Source organism: Mytilus edulis, unplaced genomic scaffold (assembly GCF_963676685.1).
Source record: "Mytilus edulis unplaced genomic scaffold, xbMytEdul2.2 SCAFFOLD_1060, whole genome shotgun sequence".
NCBI lineage: Eukaryota > Metazoa > Mollusca > Bivalvia > Mytilida > Mytilidae > Mytilus > Mytilus edulis.
The window spans coordinates 1-20,008 of record NW_027267529.1 but is presented as its reverse complement, the minus strand read 5'-3'; the positions used below and the strand labels follow the sequence as shown (position 1 = coordinate 20,008).

General features: G+C 30.8%; 1 protein-coding gene across 1 annotated transcript; it reads left to right on the top strand.

Moving 5' to 3' along the window:
* Nucleotides 1-1,216: 1,216 nt before the first annotated feature.
* Nucleotides 1,217-18,934, top strand: LOC139505612 (uncharacterized; the record flags this gene model as incomplete). The annotated part of the gene is given in 10 exon segments (XM_071295105.1): nt 1,217-1,434; nt 5,815-6,017; nt 9,346-9,447; nt 10,361-10,475; nt 10,790-10,889; nt 12,482-12,560; nt 13,025-13,102; nt 16,336-16,493; nt 18,414-18,451; nt 18,829-18,934. Coding segments are annotated over 10 exon segments (1,067 nt in total), but the record flags the coding sequence as incomplete, so codon positions are not given.
* Nucleotides 18,935-20,008: the final 1,074 nt, after the last annotated feature.

Below are 20,008 nucleotides of genomic sequence, written 5' to 3'. Positions count from 1 at the left end.
AACTGAAGTCAATCATTGAATTTGCGTTCTCATAAAAAAAAACGTTATCATCCTGTTAAAATAAAAAGTTACAATACATCGTAACGCTATCTGATCTAAAATGATATGCTTGATTACGGGACAAAATGAAGTTCATGTTTTCTTTTTTTTTTTCCCTTTTGAAATTTAATTTTAATCACCGATTCTTTCCTCGCAATACTTAATACACACTCTACAGTATTAAACAATAAAGATCTGACATTCTATAGAAAGATAGAAAGCTGTTTTCGACGGTGTGAAGCATATTTCAAAAATGTAGATTCACAATAGTTAACTATATGTGTATGTAATATATATGTTATTTCTCCTATTTTATAATATGAAATACACAAAGACTAATTACTTCAAGGTTCCTTGTCCATGCCTTTCTTACAGAAGTAAACAGAGGAAATAATAATTAATGATTTAAATTTCACTAATTTATCGAAACGAGCATATACATAATGCCAAATACCAACAAGAAATCGCCATTCTGCGTTGTTTTTTGAAAACTGCTGATGTGGACGTCGTTAAGCAATCCCCAATCAATCAATCAATTTATTTGAACGATCCGTATTCATATTCCATACTACTATGATGTTTTAATTGAATCGATAGATGAAGGTTTTAAAGGGTTTACAGACGAATCGAAAAACATGCAACATAAAGAGCAAAACTTATAATATAAAGAAAGGAGAATAATGGACAAAAAATGAAAAAGAATAAAGAAAACTTCACAAATAAAATTATGAAATAGAAAAAAAGAAGGACCGCGGATTTTAAGCCTCATAGGTGAATGACACATTTGCAGATCATATTACATGTAAATAAAACTCTCATTATTTTGATGTTAACTGTGATCTTACAGTTTTATGGTCACTAACGGTCAAGCTAATTTGTGAGAATTTATAAAGACGGTCTTTATTATTGACAACAAAACAAATGGTTATTTTTTTTTGTAGTTTTATGTCAATATTTTAATGATAAAGTTTATAGAAAGTTCAAATACTAATTGGGAAGTTTTTCTTTTATGTCGCTGTATAAAACTATCGTCAGTTATTATTATAAACAATTTCTGTTAGAATGTATCTGAATGTATTCATCCATTTTAACACCATTACAAACCACGCATCACTATACCTTCCCCTGATCAAAGTGTAATCATCGCACACTGCTGGTGGGAATTTAAATAACTTTATTATATTTTTTGTGAAAACACATTTAGTTTTTTGAAATATATTAAAATCAATCAGTCACATGATACAATAGAGTTCAAGGTTACAAACAAATGGTGTTGAAAATTGATCATTTATACCCTTAAGTCAAAGATGAATGTTGGAGAATGTATATTTCTGTTGTCCATTTCATATGTGTGTTCATTACAACTTCATACTTCATTACCTATCATAAAAAGTGGTAAGTAAACATAAAAACTATTTTTTGGATACAGAAAAGCAACATTGTACATAAAGATATATTTGAATTTATATTCTCTTATCTTTTATATATACAATTAAAACCTGGTAATGCACCGTAAACCTATTTGGCTGACTGAATCATTATTCTAATTCTCAATAATGTTCATTATATTGTGTATATGTGGTTGCACTACCATACACTATTTATTCATCATTCATTTAATTGTTACTCATACAAAAAAAGGATGATTATGCTAGTAAAAGACTGTATTGTCAAAACAGCAATGGTGCTTTTATTTGGTTTTGGGGAAAGGAAAAAGGGGAAAGGGGGGGGGGGGGGGGGGGTTCTGTGGCTGAAACCCTTTTTATCGATTTATAAATATTTTTTATCATTTTGAGAATTTGTACGTTTCAAAGTGTTTTGGAGGTAGAGATTAAAATACCCTTTTTAAAATTGCTGGATCCGCGCCTGAAATTCGTACTACGAAGATTTCGTCTGATCTATTGTCTTTTTTGTTCTATTCAAGTACATGTTTAAGGTAAAACATTAACATATCGGAAATAAATAAACACTACGTCAAATATTTAAAGACATCTGGTTAAAAACTTATTCATGTAACTAATTACGTTTACTTAACATACTGATCTGAATTAAAGAAATTTATTATTCATTATTACACGTGATGGGGAATATTGATTGTAATATTTCATGAATACTCGAATGCTTTTCAATGGAATGTGCATTCAAGGGCTGAACATTAAAAAGACATGCTTCTTGCTCAATAATACCAAATCATCTGAATGACCCCAACAACCTTGCAAAAATCCATAAATCAATAAATGTATTATATGTCCTTTTATAAAAACATGGTATTTGTTATCATGCAAGGACATTTTCCTCCATCATCTGTTCAAGGTTCTGTTTCAACTACGAGTATTTAAGGAGATTACTTTAGGGTGTTTTTTAATTGTATTGCATTATTTAATGACAAAAAGGTCTTTTTTTTATTATTTCTTAATAAAAACAAAACTCTTTATTCTAGTGGCCATACAGAATGTTTCTAATTTTATTGAAAGTAGTTTTGTGTTATTTACTAGCTGTATCACTGAGTTCCAATCTGTATTTAAAAAGTTGAAACTTTTCGCAAGACTCGATAATTAAATTCATTGGTTTTGAAGTATTTGACTTTTTTTTGGGAGAATTTGGAATCTAACATATTGAATTACAGAATTAACAAACTCATACTCGCTCACTTAGATTTGCAGTGTTATAAGCACTGGCAATATTTTGTTTGCTGAGAACATAATTATTCCTTGGAGAAACATTTGTTAAAAGTCAATAAATTTAAACTATCACAGTGTAGATACTATTCTCATCATTTGTTTACTCCTATATCTACAAAGTGCTTTGAACATCTCAAGGTATATATAGCATCATAAATATGAGTAACTGTAATAAAAACATGCATTAGAATATAAAATATACGTGTGCATCACATCAACTTGGTAGAAAAAAGTGAAATCGATGGATAATTTTGCTCTCGTAGTACAAAGCAAATAATCTTTTATTGCAAATATTTGTATCAGTTTACAGTTAAATATATACTGTTTCAATATTCTTTTCGTATTTAAGTAGAATATTCGTATTTCCCATAAAAAATATGTTTTCCTTGAGGATCCCAAAATAAATTACTGTACGATCAGTCTAGAACTGACTGTATTCTAGAAGCGATTTCAGATTTTTTGACTGTATGACCAGTCGTGATTTTGAAGAAAAAACAACAGCAATTTGAAGGTATATACGTGTATATGTGATATTATGAACTATCCAGGGAACTATAACGTGTAATTACTTTCATCAGACAATACAAATATATTTCTGATGAATTTTTTAGACGGCAAAATAATTGTATTTTTGTTCCATCAGTTTTATTTAAAATCAAATGCCTAAAAAGTAATACATGATTCTCTTGTGGACTTTGTAATAGTGTATCGTTACAGTTATCTGTTTAGCTATATTACATTTTTAAAGATTATTTACACCGTCCGCCGTTGACCAATTGATGATAACATAAATCAAGCTTGTCTTTTAAAATAACAAAAAAAGGATAAAGACAGCTTTGCGTAGGGGGATAATTCATGTGATATAATTTTGGTAAGTTTACAGAACTAGAAGGTCCATAATGCATTAATCGAGTAAAAATGGAGCAATTTCAGAAAACTTTAATGATTGGTTTAGGAGGTGTTGGAAATATCTGATGGGTGCCCCCATATAATGTAATGTTCAAGTCCGTATCTTATATAAAGTAACCCCATAAAAGATTTTTACTAAAATTCGAAATAGACGGTACACAATGCAGTCATTATCATTTATGAATCCGAATAAGATTAATTAATAGTTATATCAGTGACGGATTCAAAAAGAGGGGACCCGGCAGTTTGAAACCCTTTTTTAACTATCAATTCATTTGTATGGAAACATATATTTGGAATCCCCTTTTCTCATGGATTGGACCCCTCTCCATTTAAAAATGGCCGGAACCCCCAATGTATATTAAGTGGTTTATGAGGAGATGCGCTTACAAAACCGGCGAAACATATTGTATCGGTCCAACGGACGAACGGAAAGACGGACTTCTTTATCACTATAACCCCCGCTTGAAAAAGTGGTGTACAATTGACACAAAAGACAGTTTTCTCGTTTGAATTGTTTTACATTGTCTTATCGAGGCCTTTTATAGCTCACTATGCGGTATGGGCTTTGCTCATTGTTGAAGGCCGTACGGTGACCTATAGTTGTTAATGTCTTTGTCATTTTGGTCTTTTGTGGATAGTTGTCTCATTGGCAATCATACCACATCTTTTTTATATAGCTCTACATCTTAAACAAAGTGAAGGAACTGTGATCAAGTACGGCCTCGAATGTGTGTAAATACATGCATTATATTATTATATAACAACTAAATCTGTGTGTTTGTGCAATTTTAAGTATAACGGAGGACATTTCTGAAACTTATATACTAGTTTACATCAAACCTTCCTCTTATTTTAGCAACATTTAAACATCCTTATACTTAATGTAGTAAGTCGAGTACACCCTATCAAGCTAAAACATGTTTCATAAGTTTTCAGGATGTGAATGTATTGAAATATATTTGTGTTATTTAGAAAAATGCCACCTTCTAATGTATCGTAAATAACTTTGACATCACCACTAGAATACAGTGACATAAAGACTGATCATACAGTTTTAAAATAAACAAGCGAGACTTATCGTACAGTTAGAAATTCAAACAAGTGTAATTTTCTTATTTCTGGCTTCAAAGATCTGGTTGAAACTTTTACCACCACTTGAAATATACGTCATTGAGTTAATTAAGTCTGGTTTTTACGTTAATTTGTACACTACGAGGGCAAAAAGATTGTTTTTAGGTTCGCCGACTGATTTTTCATAGTGATGCACTTGAAAATCTCTTGATTAAGGCAAAGACACGAATATTGAATGTGCGGAATTTAATTCTAAACCATTTGAGAATATCGATGTCGGCTGAATTAATCATTAAGCAATGTACAGATGACCAACTTACCGTTTAATTCAGTATACCCATCAAATTTAAAATGTGATCCAAAAAGTTCTCGCTTCGAAAATCGCGACTTCCGGATAGCGTACAGAATAGTATCTACACTGTGACTATTGTTTCAAGACAATCTCAGAATTCAAATTACTGTATCAATAGCCTGTCAACAGTGATGTCATTACTTTGAATTCTGCACGACTGCAATCTTCATCGACAAGGATTGTTATTTTTCTACCGAAGGTCTGTTGTTCTCTTCTGTCCTTTCTCTACTCCCTAAAACTGACTACCACAAAGAAGTACAGTAGTGGCGTTAAACACCAATCAATCAATCAAGATACACAGGTACAAGTTTTTATGTAATTACTTTCGTAAATTTAATTTAGTAATACGTATGTTGAAATACAAAATATAATAATAAACGATCAATAGATATAAACTATTCCTTTATAAATGTACCTGCCCCAAGCCAAGAGCCTGTAATTCAGTGTTTGTCGTTTGTTTATGTTTGTGATTTTTGTTTTTCGTAAACTGTTTAGTTATAAATTAAGCTGTTGGTTTTCTGAATTTAACTGTTTCATATTTCAAGTAGGGACCTTTTATAGCCAACTATACGATATTGATTTATCTCATTGTTGAAGGTCTTTCTGTTGTTTCTAATTGTGTACATCCACTTCATTTGAACTTTGGCGAATAGTTGTCTCATTGGCAATCACACCAGATGTTCTTATTGTTAAATTGATCAAGTTGAAAATTTTGAAAATTTTGAAAATTTTGAAAATATTTTAAAATCATGATTTCAGATCTAGTCCAAATTGAAGTTTCATCGTTTTCATCGAATCACGAAAGATATAAGAGACACACTGATCTGCCTGATAAGTTACATATAACCATACGGAATGATGATTTCCACCAATCATTTGAAGTAGAAAAACATGACAACAAAGATCAAAACTTTCCACTGTACACCAATGGACAACTTTACAACAACTACAGTAAACCAAAGGTATGTTTAAAGGTTTTTAGGGACGATCCAGGATTTTTGAAGGCGCTGTAATTACCGGTTATTGAAGATATACCGCGGATGTTATACTTGATATTATAATTGATATTTAGGGAGACCGGAGTTTTTGAAAAAGGGGGGAGCGTAGCTAAATATATGTAGGGGGACCCTGGATCTGACACTGGTTTGAAAATGGGCTTTATATCCAGTATTAATGATCTATAACCAATTTCATACTAAGTATATAGGGGGACCCTGGACCCGACACTGGTTTAAAAAGTAACACATACCAAACAGGAAACAATGAAATAAGTAATGTCACGAGGTGTCTTAAGTTTACGACAAAATTTTCGAATTATCGTACATTAGGACACTTTCGAACACATATATTACGACTATGACATTTTCTATGACTATCATAATGTCTTAGTCATTAAACAGTTTTGAAAACCAGGATTAAAATGTACTCTAGACACGCGTTTAGTCCTTCAAAGTCTCATCAGTAACGCTTGAATAAAATAAGCTTAAAAGGTAAAATAAATTTCAAATCTACTTAATACGCAATAAATTAATAAGTTGCAATTATGTAATACATAAAGAGTATTTACATAAATACTCTATAAAAAAATAACAAAATACAGTCAGTTATGATTTCGATTCGAAAGAGCTGTTTCAATCTATCTGTATCAATCTATTTCTGTTCAAGGCTCTTATTACAAAATCTCATTTAGAAATTGCTTTAAAGAGTATATATTGCTTTCTAATGGTTTGACGGTAATAATTCAAGGATGAATAAATAAAGGAAAAAGTAGAATGATATACACCCACACCGGTGTGTCTGACGTATATGCATAAATTATTAAAACCTGCAGATGTCTATTTTATCGACACCAAATAATCAAATTGTACATGTAACAATGTATATATACAATGCATAATCAATTTAGATCATTATTTTATTGTGGTTTGATGTATTTTCGTTAAGGTTCACACATTATTTATTTCTAATTAATTGTTCAAACATAATATGATATATTTCTAGGAACGATAACTTTTTATGGCAATCGGTTAAGACGAAAAAAAAACTTGTTTTAACTCTTGTTAAAAGTTGATACGTTTTATATAAAAAAGGATTACAGACATAGCAACAAAAAAACCTAGCAGAATGAAATACATCATCAATCACCTATAATTGAGACCTGTAAACAAATGTCAAAGCACTGTCACATAGAACGCATAGTCTAGGCGGCTGTAAAAACTGACTTGCTATGGTTACCCGAGAACCCCTCCTTTTTAAATATTCAGGCCTTGCGTCGCACAGGTATTGAACACACACAAACAAATCGGCAATGCAAAGGCTTGTCATTTTTGTTAGTCGTTGTTGAATCTGTGACTTTCTCTGGTACTTTGTCACCTTGTAATTTAGCCACAGTCGATGTAATCTTTGATGTCCGGGTTTTACCAGCTCTGTAGTCAGCACTGCTATGTAGGAATGAACTATTATTGATTTTTAACGATAGGGTATTGTAATCTTTCAACATTAAAACAAATGTAATCGACGATATTTTTTATTCTTCCTAGTTTTAATTTTCTATTTAGTGAAATCATCTTCATACTCAATAAATTCAAAGATTATAAGACAACTGAAAATAAAAAAAATGAGATAATGGGATATGCGTCAATGGGACAACATCCCAACAATGAAATCAATCAAACAGTGTCATACAGTAGATGGATGTCTATACAGTATATTAAGCTTTATCAACAAGACGAGTGCCTCATGTAGAGCAGAATCTGCTTTCCCTTCCGGAGCACCTGAGATCACCACCAGTTTTTGGAGTTTTCCTGTTGCTTAGTCTTTAGTTTTCTATGTTGTTTTTTTAGTATTATTATTATTTGTCTGTTTGTCTTTTTATTTTTAGCCATTAATGAAACAATTGATAATAAACAAAAATAACAGTAACATTTAAAACACTATTATCACATACACTTCTTTCATCCAAGAACCTTAAGAAACCTATTTATACTAAAATGCACTTGGATTTAATGGGATTAATGTTGGTGCGATTGATTTTGTTTAAATCATTTTGTGACCGGGCCATAGGTTATTTCCATGAATTCGAACAGCTTATAAATGTACCTAGTGCAAAAAATAAATGTTGAATGGTTTGGAATTATGAAATTTAAAAAGAAAATAATTATCATTCAAAAACTCAAATAAAATCACGTCATATATATTATCATGAATTTATATCTTCACGACATTGTAAAGAAATTGTCACTTATTAAATTAACGCCTGGGTGAAGAAGGAAGTCAAACGTGAACGAACACCTACATACCACTAACTGTATATGATAATGAACTGTGACTTGTTTCGTAGTTGGTATCCCCTAGTGAAAGCTTTTAAATTAGTTAAATGTTAGATTAATGTTACAAAAAAATAGTAATGCTTCTTTTGTTGATTTGTGTATGGGTCTGACATTGATAGATTTAACAGTCGTGCCCCATAAATAAGTTTACCAAAAAGATTTTATATATACTGAGGATAAAAGGAGGCAACACATATTTGTAATTTTGATATTCAGAAAATGAACTATTACTTCTATTGAACATAAGAAGAAATAAATTAGTTTTACAGAAAAACTAATTCATAATGTTAATGTTTTTTACTGAATAAATCAATTATTAAATCATTATTTCTATATTTTTGAAATTGTATTAGGTAACAAGTGATGCATTTATATCTAAACAATTCATTTAACGAGTTTTAGTTATCCATTAAAAATAATTCTAAATATCAAAATGTATATTTTTTAACGTGTATTACTCAGTATATTTGAACAAGATTATGTTCTTTAATTCTTTGTGGATTGGTAAACCTGAAATGTAAGGTCATCAATGTTATAGAATACACGGTTTCTCAGCTGATCTTTGTATAAGGGAAAACAGACAACGATAATCAACAGACACCTGATTTGTACATAAGACCTGCAAGACTTAAGGGCAACGCGAACAGTCGTACTTATCTTCTATTTATAAAACATTTGTTAAGTTCTTAGAGATATCTTAATTTCATAAAAATGAACACAAAAATGTTTAATTGAATGTTTCTAGTTCTCGTATTAATTTTTATTCGTATTCGACTTTCAAAGTTTTTTTGTTTTTCTTTAATTCATTCTAGGCACATATTAAAGATGCCAAAAGATAGAAAGGAGTCGTATTTTCGCCTCATACTATATTATCAACTGAACAGTGCTTTTTTTTTTTTTAAATACATTAATCCCAAACTTGTACTCATTCATTTTATTTCAAATCTGATTTTCTTTACAGGTACCGACCCAGTTTTATCAATGCGTTACCAAAGAATGTCTATTTCAAGCAGAGAAGTTAATACGATTAAAGAGCACAGCTGTGATTGAAACCTATTTTCTGGTATGTGTAATAGTTTCATACAAATCGAGGTAGATTGTTCGTAAAATCTGCTAAATAGATGGTATATTTTATAATTCCATTTAACTTATAAATATAAAACGTGACTAACGATTAACACGATTTTGCAAAGTACTTACACACTTTGTAAAAGTCGGTATACACTGACGACGCCATTCTTAAATAAAAAAGAGCGAATGATAAACAATTGCACCAAACACAATATAGAAAACCAAAGACTGTAACTATTAAATAAATCTGTATTTATTTCACTTCTGTTTTCGTTGAACAACATTATGCCATCCATTAACATTTTATGATAAAGTTCGTTGTAAATGGCTTAGTTAGTGTTTTATTCGTATTTTTCTAAGTTTCCAAACAGTTTTCTATAATAAACCAATTTCAAATATTAAGATTAAGCTTTGTTTAGAATCTGATTGGTTTACAGGGAAAATAATGATGACAAAAGATGAGAAAAATTTGGGAGTTACAATTAAAGAAAATTGGAAAATGAGCCAAAATATGAAGAATAGAAAAATAAATAAAAAATAAATAAAAAATAACTAAATATGAAAATAAGGCGATATGGTATAAATTCTAATGAGTCAAATATCCATCAAGGTTCAAATAACGTTGAGGTTAGTACTAATAGGTAAACGTGCGGTAATCAACAATGAGAAAAAAATACACTTACTGTATATACAGTTGGCTTCAAACGGCCCCGAAATGAACACGCATGTCATAATAATAGTGCTGACTCCTTGGCACAGATCCAGAGATGTTCTACAAATGGTTCCTTTTTGATGAACCGCCCATACGGCGTACACAACTATAAACCCGGTATCTTTGATGATGTTTTTCTATCCCCAATATAAAGTTAGCAGTAAATAAGAATTTCTGTTTTCCCCTTTCTTAGTTCGGAACATTTCATATAGATGGACAGTTACATATTCTTCAGTCATCTTCAAATGGAGATCATTCAATCATTGTACCGGAAGTTCAAGTTTTTGATTGGAATATACCGATTTCTGGTAAGTTCAACAAATTATAATCATGGCATATTGAGCAAACGAATTTGTGTAATAAAATCTATTAGTTATCATTTTGAAGAATATAATAAAGTACGAAAAAAAAAAAAAAAAACTATAACTTTAAAAAAATTGATTAAATCGAAATATATCAATATGCTTAACTAACAAAATAAGATTTATAATATAGCTAGCAATTTAGATGTTATGGAAGAAAACAATCTTAATATTTATAGTTTCAGCTAAACAATGATATAATATACATTTAAGAAATTTCAAAACTTACAAATGACCTCACCATTTTCTTTATTGTACAGAAAATAAAGTGCCTCATAACAATGCGAGTAGGAAAAAGAGAGCAACAGGGAACTATCAGATAGAACTGTTGATGGTGGTAGATTATAGTGCGTATCAATTGTGAGTATGGAATGTATAAGAGTCTGGTTGGGGTAGGGTTTGGGGGTAAGGTGTCCTTCGTATCTGTATTCTTTAAATATGAACTAATTCATTTCTTTTTGTCGTGAACAATACCAACTAATATTTATCAAAAATTTACTTTTACTTTTTTTCTATAATTATGAGATTTCTGTATTCTGTACATTTCTGTAATGAATGTTTGGTTATCTACTTCTTATTTTCGACAGTTATTCTCTGTTTCTTTGCACCAAAGCGATCTGTATTGTTTACATTTTATCTATTCATTATTTATTTTTATCATCATTCTCTACTCTGTTGGCCTGTCCATATTATATTATATGTAGCCCTACATAAATCCGAATGAACAGAATAGTATGACAGAAACGTTATTAGAAAAGCTCAAAAATTCACACGGCTTGCCCATATACATAGATGAAGTGAGAAAAATATCGTTCTTTTCTACATATAATACCGATAGGAAATGAAAATGATAGTCTGTTGACGTTTTGTCAAAGTATTGTGTGAATGCGATTTGAAATGTGAATAATTTAATAAATTGAGTGTAATGAATGAGATGAATGTTTAAAAACGACTTAATATTATAACTGTTCTTCTATATATTGGTATCTCTCATTAGAACAAAATGCATCACATGTTTTACTCATGTAAAAAGTAAAACAAAAGCATCACCCTATTCATGGATATACCGAAACATATATATGCAAAATGTCTATACACATTTTACAAATTTTTATCTCAGAATCTTCAAAAACTTTCAGAACTTCTCACCACTTGATAAGAAAAATTACGTGTTGTACTGTAGTATAATTACAAAATATAATGACCACTCTTAACTAACAATTATGAGACAATGCTGTACCAAAACTTAATCTATAACATATGATTTATTGGATTATGAGTTTATTACTTCTATTCAACCTTATTATCCCCTTCGACTTGACGATTGGTAAATACAGCTGAAACAACATGACACTAATATGTGCTGTTCCCAGTGGCGTCGGCGGCTATAATGAATGTTCATAGTCTCTAAGAAAATCCACTATCCAAAAACATCGACTAAAATATACTGACCCCAATGGTAAATTGAAAATAAGATGAATAAATTCACTAAAATGTGTCATTACCTAAAGCTAGACCATATCAATTAACGGAACTACAAGTGGAAAACCATCGTTATTTACCTTACTTAGAACAGACATTTTTCTGAAGAATATAGCAGATGAAACCAGGAGTACCATTCTGGCAAGACAAAATTGTGGTATTTTCATTTTTTTACTTAAAAGAGGAACAAAAGATACCAGAGGGACAGCCAAAATCATAGATTGAAAATCAACTGACAACGCCATGACTAAAAATAAAAAGACAAACAAACAAATAATAAAATAGAAGACACAACATAGAAAACTAAAGACTAAAATAACACGAACCCAACCAAAAACTGGGAGTGATCTCAGGTGCTCCGATATACACATTTGAAAAAATAGTCTTCACATGTCTTTTCTTTAACTTCAACACGTCGATTAAATACAAACTTACACTTAGCAGTATAGTCTTGTTATGTCTATTCACAGTTGGCTGACTGAGAAGAATAACGATGTAAATGCAGCAATGGATGCAATAAGACAATTTTATGCATACATGATGAAGGGCGTAAGTAAAATAATTGTATAGGTTTTTCATTTAGAACCAAGATTTATGTATACAGCAGAACTTTTGAACTTCTTACTTACAGATTAATAATTTGCAATTTTCCCGATTTATCATTCTTAATGAACGGAACAGATATTGACAATAACTATTTATTTATCAACATATTGACATTGCGATCTTTGTCTTGAACGAATAACGCCCTTTTTATATGTTAAGGCGATACTGCTGTTTCAATTGTGATAGCCTTTAATACATTAGTTGCGTTTTGCTAGACTTGCATGGTACTTCAGAAAGAAAGTGAAATATTAGAAATACCGAACTCCGGGGGAATTCTTAACGAAAAGTCCCTTATCAGAATTTAAATAACGTGCTGATTGTTCAATTTGGATCAATGGAAATATGTTAACAAGTTTTAAAAATTACCATATGATTTATTTCTTTAATTGGAACTTTTGTTTTTGTAGATTGATCTTCGATATAAGAATATTCCAGGCGTATCCTTCACCATGGATATTAAAACTGCGGGACTCTATATTTTACAGGTATTTTTTTTTGTATAAATATATAATTGTCGTAAACAATATTGACGTTGATGGTAAGCATTTAAAAAAAAATCTTCCAACATCACCACCTTATGGTAGGTAAAAATATAATGCTTTGATGTTATATTTTGTTTAAAATTAAAGGGAAACTTCGCAAAAAAATCAAAAATTGATATTATGTTTATTCTGTATAAAAATGCTCAAATTCATAGGTATTAAAGTTTTATTCTGCTATATAAGAGATCACCATCGATTTTAAATTTAGAGTATCAATTCTCTGCGGTCAGCCATTTTGTCACCTTCTCCGATTTGCAGTCACGATATGTCTAAGGACCAAAACTACAGTAACCCGATGTAGTCGTAATTGCGTGTCGATATCTCGTCAATCGTACGGTTGTTTTATCCGACTAGTTAACTAGTTAACTAACTTGATACGGAAATTGTTCTTCTTTTTTTTAAATAACCATGATCTGTTATTTTTAGACTGATAATATAGGAATTTAATAGTGAAAAAGTCAAAATTTCAAATCATAAATAAGTCTTCCGTGAAACTTGAATTGTTTTCGGAAATCTAATTAGTTCATAATTCTTTTATGTAATAAACTTTATTCAAATAAATTAGGATCTTCGCTCCACTGATCACCCGCATGGCTAAAGGTATTACTCCCAAAGATATTGTAGGGGGTGTGAGGTGACACGTCCAGGTATTCAAGCGATTTCCTGTCGAGTTTGCAAATTCATGCATCGTTTCACTTCTTAGAGTATTGATAAGTGTACACGGCCGATAACTTATAACTTTCCATTTTGAACTATTAGGTGTATAATATACATCTCTATGTTACGTGTCCGAAAGTGATATTACTAAACTCATACGCTTGTTTATGAATAACATTTCTGATGAAAAGAAAATTATTTATAAAAATATAAATAATACCCAAAAAAAACCAAACAGATTTGATGAAATAAAAATTTATATACGTATTTTTTCCAAGGGTAAATTTGGTAAAATGTAATAGATACTCGTTGTCAATGGTGAAGGCCAGAAATATTGATTTAAAAAAATGTACGCACTTGTCGACCATTCGTATAATACGCCTGGATTATAAGTTACGGACCTATAGCGCAAATTAAAACATATACATGTATACATAGAACATAAGAAAGAAACATACATTTTGCGTAAATTAGGGTAAAATTTTTGTAAAATGACAAGTCCACGTATGCCAACAGTATGTAATCATCAAATGACGATAGACTGTAGTATACCAAAAGAAGAAGAAGAAGAGATTTAAAAACAGGTCGATATATAACTTTATTTGGCTCATCGAAGTTATGGACATTTATATATCAATTAGATGGTTCTCGAAAAAAGGAAGACATTCGCCATCATCACAATTGTTCCGACATGCATGTAATATATACGCAACTGGAAGTACACTAATACCGAGGGATGTGAATATTTTCCAGGAAAACTATAGAGTATCAAAGTTTCAAATCAATTTCGGGATTTATTTTCTCTCTTGATATTCAATGACAGCAATTTAAAGAATAAACTGCTTGTCCGTTTTAGTGGTATTCTTGCCAGTTGAAACAGACTTATAATTACATTTAAAAATAGGGAAAGATGACATTTAATTCGTTCATTTTTTTTAATACATCGTTGGTCAAATAGCTAAAGTATTATATATAGTTACGGTTTGAGACAAAGAGTATTTTAAGAAGGACATTCCCGATTATGTATAAATTTTGTTGATGTTTTTCACACTTGAAAAGCATATCTGTTCGTAATTTGTTGATTTCATTCCAATTAGATCCTTTAATTTCCTGTCAATTTTTTTAAACATCTGTTTTCAAATATCTGAAGTATTCATGTGTTGTGAGATTTAAAATATTTTGATGAGCAGTTTAATTCCTCAAGTAATTAAAGATCACTTTGGATGGACTAAATTATATAATTGCAATTGTTAATGATCTGTTTGAAATATTTAAGGCTGCCGTTCCTAATTTGAAATAGTACAATTTTTAGTTCATAAACTCGTGTTTAGAAGGCTATTTTTATTTATAAATTCTTCAATTAAAATAATTCAGTATTTTATCGTGAATAAAGTAATCAAAAGTCATAATTCATTAAAAGTGATCTTATGCAAAATATAAAAATATACAACAGCTATCCAGTTATTGTGCGATCTTATTATTCCCGTTAATTAATTTTAATTATTATTTTTTACATTCATGTGTCTGAAACTTTGTCTGACTCCCGTTTACAATTGATACGAAATGTTGTTCACACCTGAAATGCCAGTGAACCGTGACGCCTAGATTTCACTGAATGAGGATAAAAAGATTAGAATTACATAATGCCTAATCTTTTAATTACCTTGAGTTAAACTACGCATTCCACATTCTTTAGGTGTCACAAAACAATACACATTTTATTGTTTCCACCGTACAAGCAAGTGAAAATGATTGCTGGATGAAGCAAAAAGGTCAGAATACAAACATGTATTTTTAATACACTATCGATCATGTCAGTTTCGTATGTTTGTTTCAAGTATTTTTAGAAAAATAATCATCAAAATGTTCTATTGTATGATTTACTTTTATGATTAAAATTCGTTTTAAAAAATCCACACGATCTTATTTTAAAAGTTGCATGGCTATCACTTATTTTTCGTTGGTTAATAGCTACATCAAAAGTCGTCGATGCGCGTTAAATCGGGTTATTAGATGGTTAACGAACAAGACTTAAATGAGATATTTTCACTCCCGGCATGCATCAAAGACTTAAACTACGTCACATAAGTCAGGAAGTTTCAAAAAATAAAATTAATAATTCCCAATTTTCTTCTTTATTAGATTTCATATCAAAATAAAACTTGGTGAATATGTTCTTTATGGTATTATGAACATAATAAGATGAAAAGTGAAAAATCGCGAATTATCCCTTTAATATTCTTCTTTTTTTAAATGTTTTTACATACATGTACACGTAGCCTTTAATTGAAATACAATATAACTATATGATTAGTGGGCATTCACTAATGTTATTTGGGGATTGTTAATTTATTGTCAGTCATATCACCTCTTTAATGTAATATTTGAGTCACTTAATGAACTTCGGCTCCAACCAATTACAACTGACTATTACGCAACAACCAACAGTGCTGAAAGTAGTGATTAAATACCAACATTTCTATAAATAAATCTTAATAATGCATTATGAAACTTTCTAGGATGCTGCCTCAGCTCAATTCATCGAAAATAACACAGATTGTCAGTCGTCATCTCGATGCACATTAGATTCCGGTACAACGCTAGCAGCATTTCAGAACTGGATTCAAACACAAGGATCAGCAATACCGCCGCATGACCATGCCATGCTTTTTACTAGGTATGTGTTGTTGTTTTTTAAATTTGATTATGAATAATTGTATTCAACAAAATAAGTTAGTCAATCAAAGACATTTTTGTGAATGGAATTTAAAAAGGATGACTTGCTTCCGAAAAAAAACACGCATGAGTGTAACAACATTTGTACAATTACAAAAAAGGGACAAAAGATACCAAAAGAACAGTAAAACTCATAAATCAAAAATAAACTGACAACGCCATGGCTAAAAATGAAAAAAAAAGACAATCAGAAAAGTCATGTAACACAAGTCTGAAGAAACAACATAGAACACTAAATACTGAGCATCACGAACCCCACCAAAATCTGGGTGATCACAGGTGCTCCGGGAGGGTAAGCTGATCGTGCTCTACATGTGGCACCCGTCGTGTTGTTCATGTTATTACAAATCCTGTAAACAGTCTAATTCGCGTACGTCACATTCATGAAAAGGGAAGGGAATTGTTGTTACAACGTAAAACATATCCGATATCATCTGTGAAACGGTATACCTTAACGGTCAACCAACTCGTGATGGCGTCCGTAATTTACGAAGGGATGATTTCAACTTCATCATCTGAACTCTTGGTTTTAATAGCATCATTGTATGCAACAACTCTCTACCAAGGAAATTATAATAGGAAATACAAGCGCAGGAATATCGTATCAATTGAGAGATATATATACTTCGTATACAGGCGCTGCTAGAATGATGCTACTTAGAAATGGAAAAGTTCACAATTGGGAAGCTGTAATCATCTCTTTTGTCGTAAAGTTTTCAAACCGACCCGCATTGTCAATTTCTAGATGTAAGTCATGATATGAGGCCGACTTAACTGTATCTACTGTATCCTTTATCTCTAGTTCGATAGGATAGATGCGTGCAACATATTCGCCAAATTTGGAATTATTTAATGAGAAAACATCATCTATATAGCGGAAAGTAAAGTTACAGGATATTGCTAACTTCTTATTTTTCTTCCTTAAAAGTTCCTATAGGAAGTCAGCATCAAATACAAAAAAAAATAAACAAGTCGGCAATAAGAGGGGCACAATTGGTTCCCATTGGAATGCCGACAGTCTGTTGAAAACCACGTCATCCAAATGTAACACATATGTTGTCAATAAAAAAAATCAAGCATCTTGATAATGTCAGTTTCAGAGAATTTTTTGTTTGAATCGGTGTTTACCTTTACTGAACTCTGAGGAAAATTCAAAACGAAATTTTGTTTAATTTGCTAGCAAATTTCGATGAAACGATGTGAATAGAGTTTTTAATGTAGTTTTGTAATGCAATGGACAAAAACACATTTTACACAAACGTTAACAGGAATAAATAGACAGAAACGAGTCTACTGCGTACAATGTACTACATGTTAAACTAAAAATTATGCAACACGAACAATCACAATAAAATTGAGGGTAAATGTAGGTCTTGATTGTGTTAATGAGATTTTTCTTAACTTAAGATATGTACCAAAAACTGTAGTCCAATGTGGAAGATAAGATAATAAGAACGAACACATTTTGTTTAGAAAAAATTGTCAAATTCACAAAAGTCGGCTCAATATATAACAGTGTATGTTGTCTAAGTGTTGACATTTTATTTTTTAAAGTAAGTTTAAAGCAAAAACGTAATGTTTTATTTAACCATGATATGATTACATTAGAATACGATTATCGGTACCATATCACTGCACCAGATATGCGTTACGACATTATATGTCTCTTCAGTGATACTCTATGCCAAACTATTTAATATTAAAAAAACTGAAAAAAAATATAAGCTTTAAACCACAATTTGATTTTTTTAGCTAAATAAAATTACAGAATTAATGCTTGGCATGTAGGGGATATATTTCAGAATTTGAAATAACTGCCATTACTTCAGATATTTTATCCTTGTATATAATTTATATTCAGACATGATATTACTTTGCTGGACAGCAGTAATGCTACAGGTAAGAATATTTAAGAATTGAAGATCTCAAAACTTTACAAGCACCTCGGGAAATAATTCAAACCTTACGTGAAAAAAAAAAAAATTAAAGTGTACGTACATTCCATGTTCAACATGATAAAAAGTAGGAATAAAATTACCAACCTCAAAGGAAATTGAAAAACGGAAAGTCCCTTCTCAACTCAAACAGCAAAGTCAGATGCTCAAACACATCAAACGAATGGAAAACAATGGTCATACTCCTCACTTGGTACAGGCAATTTCTAATGAAGAATATGCTAGATAATGGACAAATGTAAGTGATGCTTAAACAAGTGCCCTGTATTTTAATAGGAATTTTGTCACCATTTTATATAAAGAGAGTTCATATTGTTTCAGGCTATGCTTATCTTGGAGCAATGTGCACAGATCAAAGTGTTTCTATAGTAGAGGAAGATTTCAATTTTATATCACAAACAATTGCTGCTCATGAGCTAGCACATAGGTAAATATGATGCAAAAGGTTTAAGATAATGTTGGATAAATACTGCATGTATCGCCCTGCATCAGTCATAGTTCTATAATTCAGTACACACCATGAAGATATGCATTAGTGTATGCAAGGACGTCTCTGTCATTGTTTTCAAAACAGTGTTTTTAACAATCACTGCCTAAAATTACAATAGGGATATTCAAATTCCTATGTCGACAACTTATGTTTTATTTTATTATGTGAACATTTTTTTTAATTTTGGGTCGAAATGTCAATGATAGGTATATTGGAACGCATGACGGAATTGCATATAATTTTTTAGCACCGGATATCAGCCATTGCTTATTGCGGGGTTCGTTTTGCTCAGTGTTTATTTTTTTTTATAGTTTAAATGCGTCTCATGACTGTGGCTAATTTTGATACTAAAGGAAACAATAACACCAAAATGATGTGCAGCAGCATAGGACATTACCAAATGTTAAACAATAAACACATGGGGTTATGTAAACAAAAATAAAAACAACACACTATATGTCATGCATAAAACACACCTTTCTGAATCCCTTTTATCGGGAACGACCAACGCCGAATATTAAATAAGAAAAGAAAAAGGTACCAAAGGACAGTTACACTCATTAAAAGCATATAAACCGACAATTCAATGGCTAATAGACAAAAAAAAAAATACAAAAAAAATACAAAAACACAAAACAGAAAACAAAAGATTGAGCAAAACGAACGCTAACAAATATAACTTTGAAAGTTGTCAACGCAACTGAAGGAAAACTTAATTATACAAGAGATGCATATCGTAGAATTGTATAATTTAAAAAATAGATATAAAAGGTTACCGAAATATGTATAGGATATAACAATAATCTTACTTGTTGAATAAAATGAGAGTTTCACTAGCATGACTAGTGGATCGTTTGTCGTCTTCAGTGTAATGCAAAAAAACAAAAATAAACCGACGAAATTAAAGCTAGTATTGTTCTTTTTCCAAAAGCGTTATCTAACTGTATTATATCAATTGCATCCAGTATTGCACTTTTTATCCTTCTGTTTTCAAATACCTTATCCAAACTT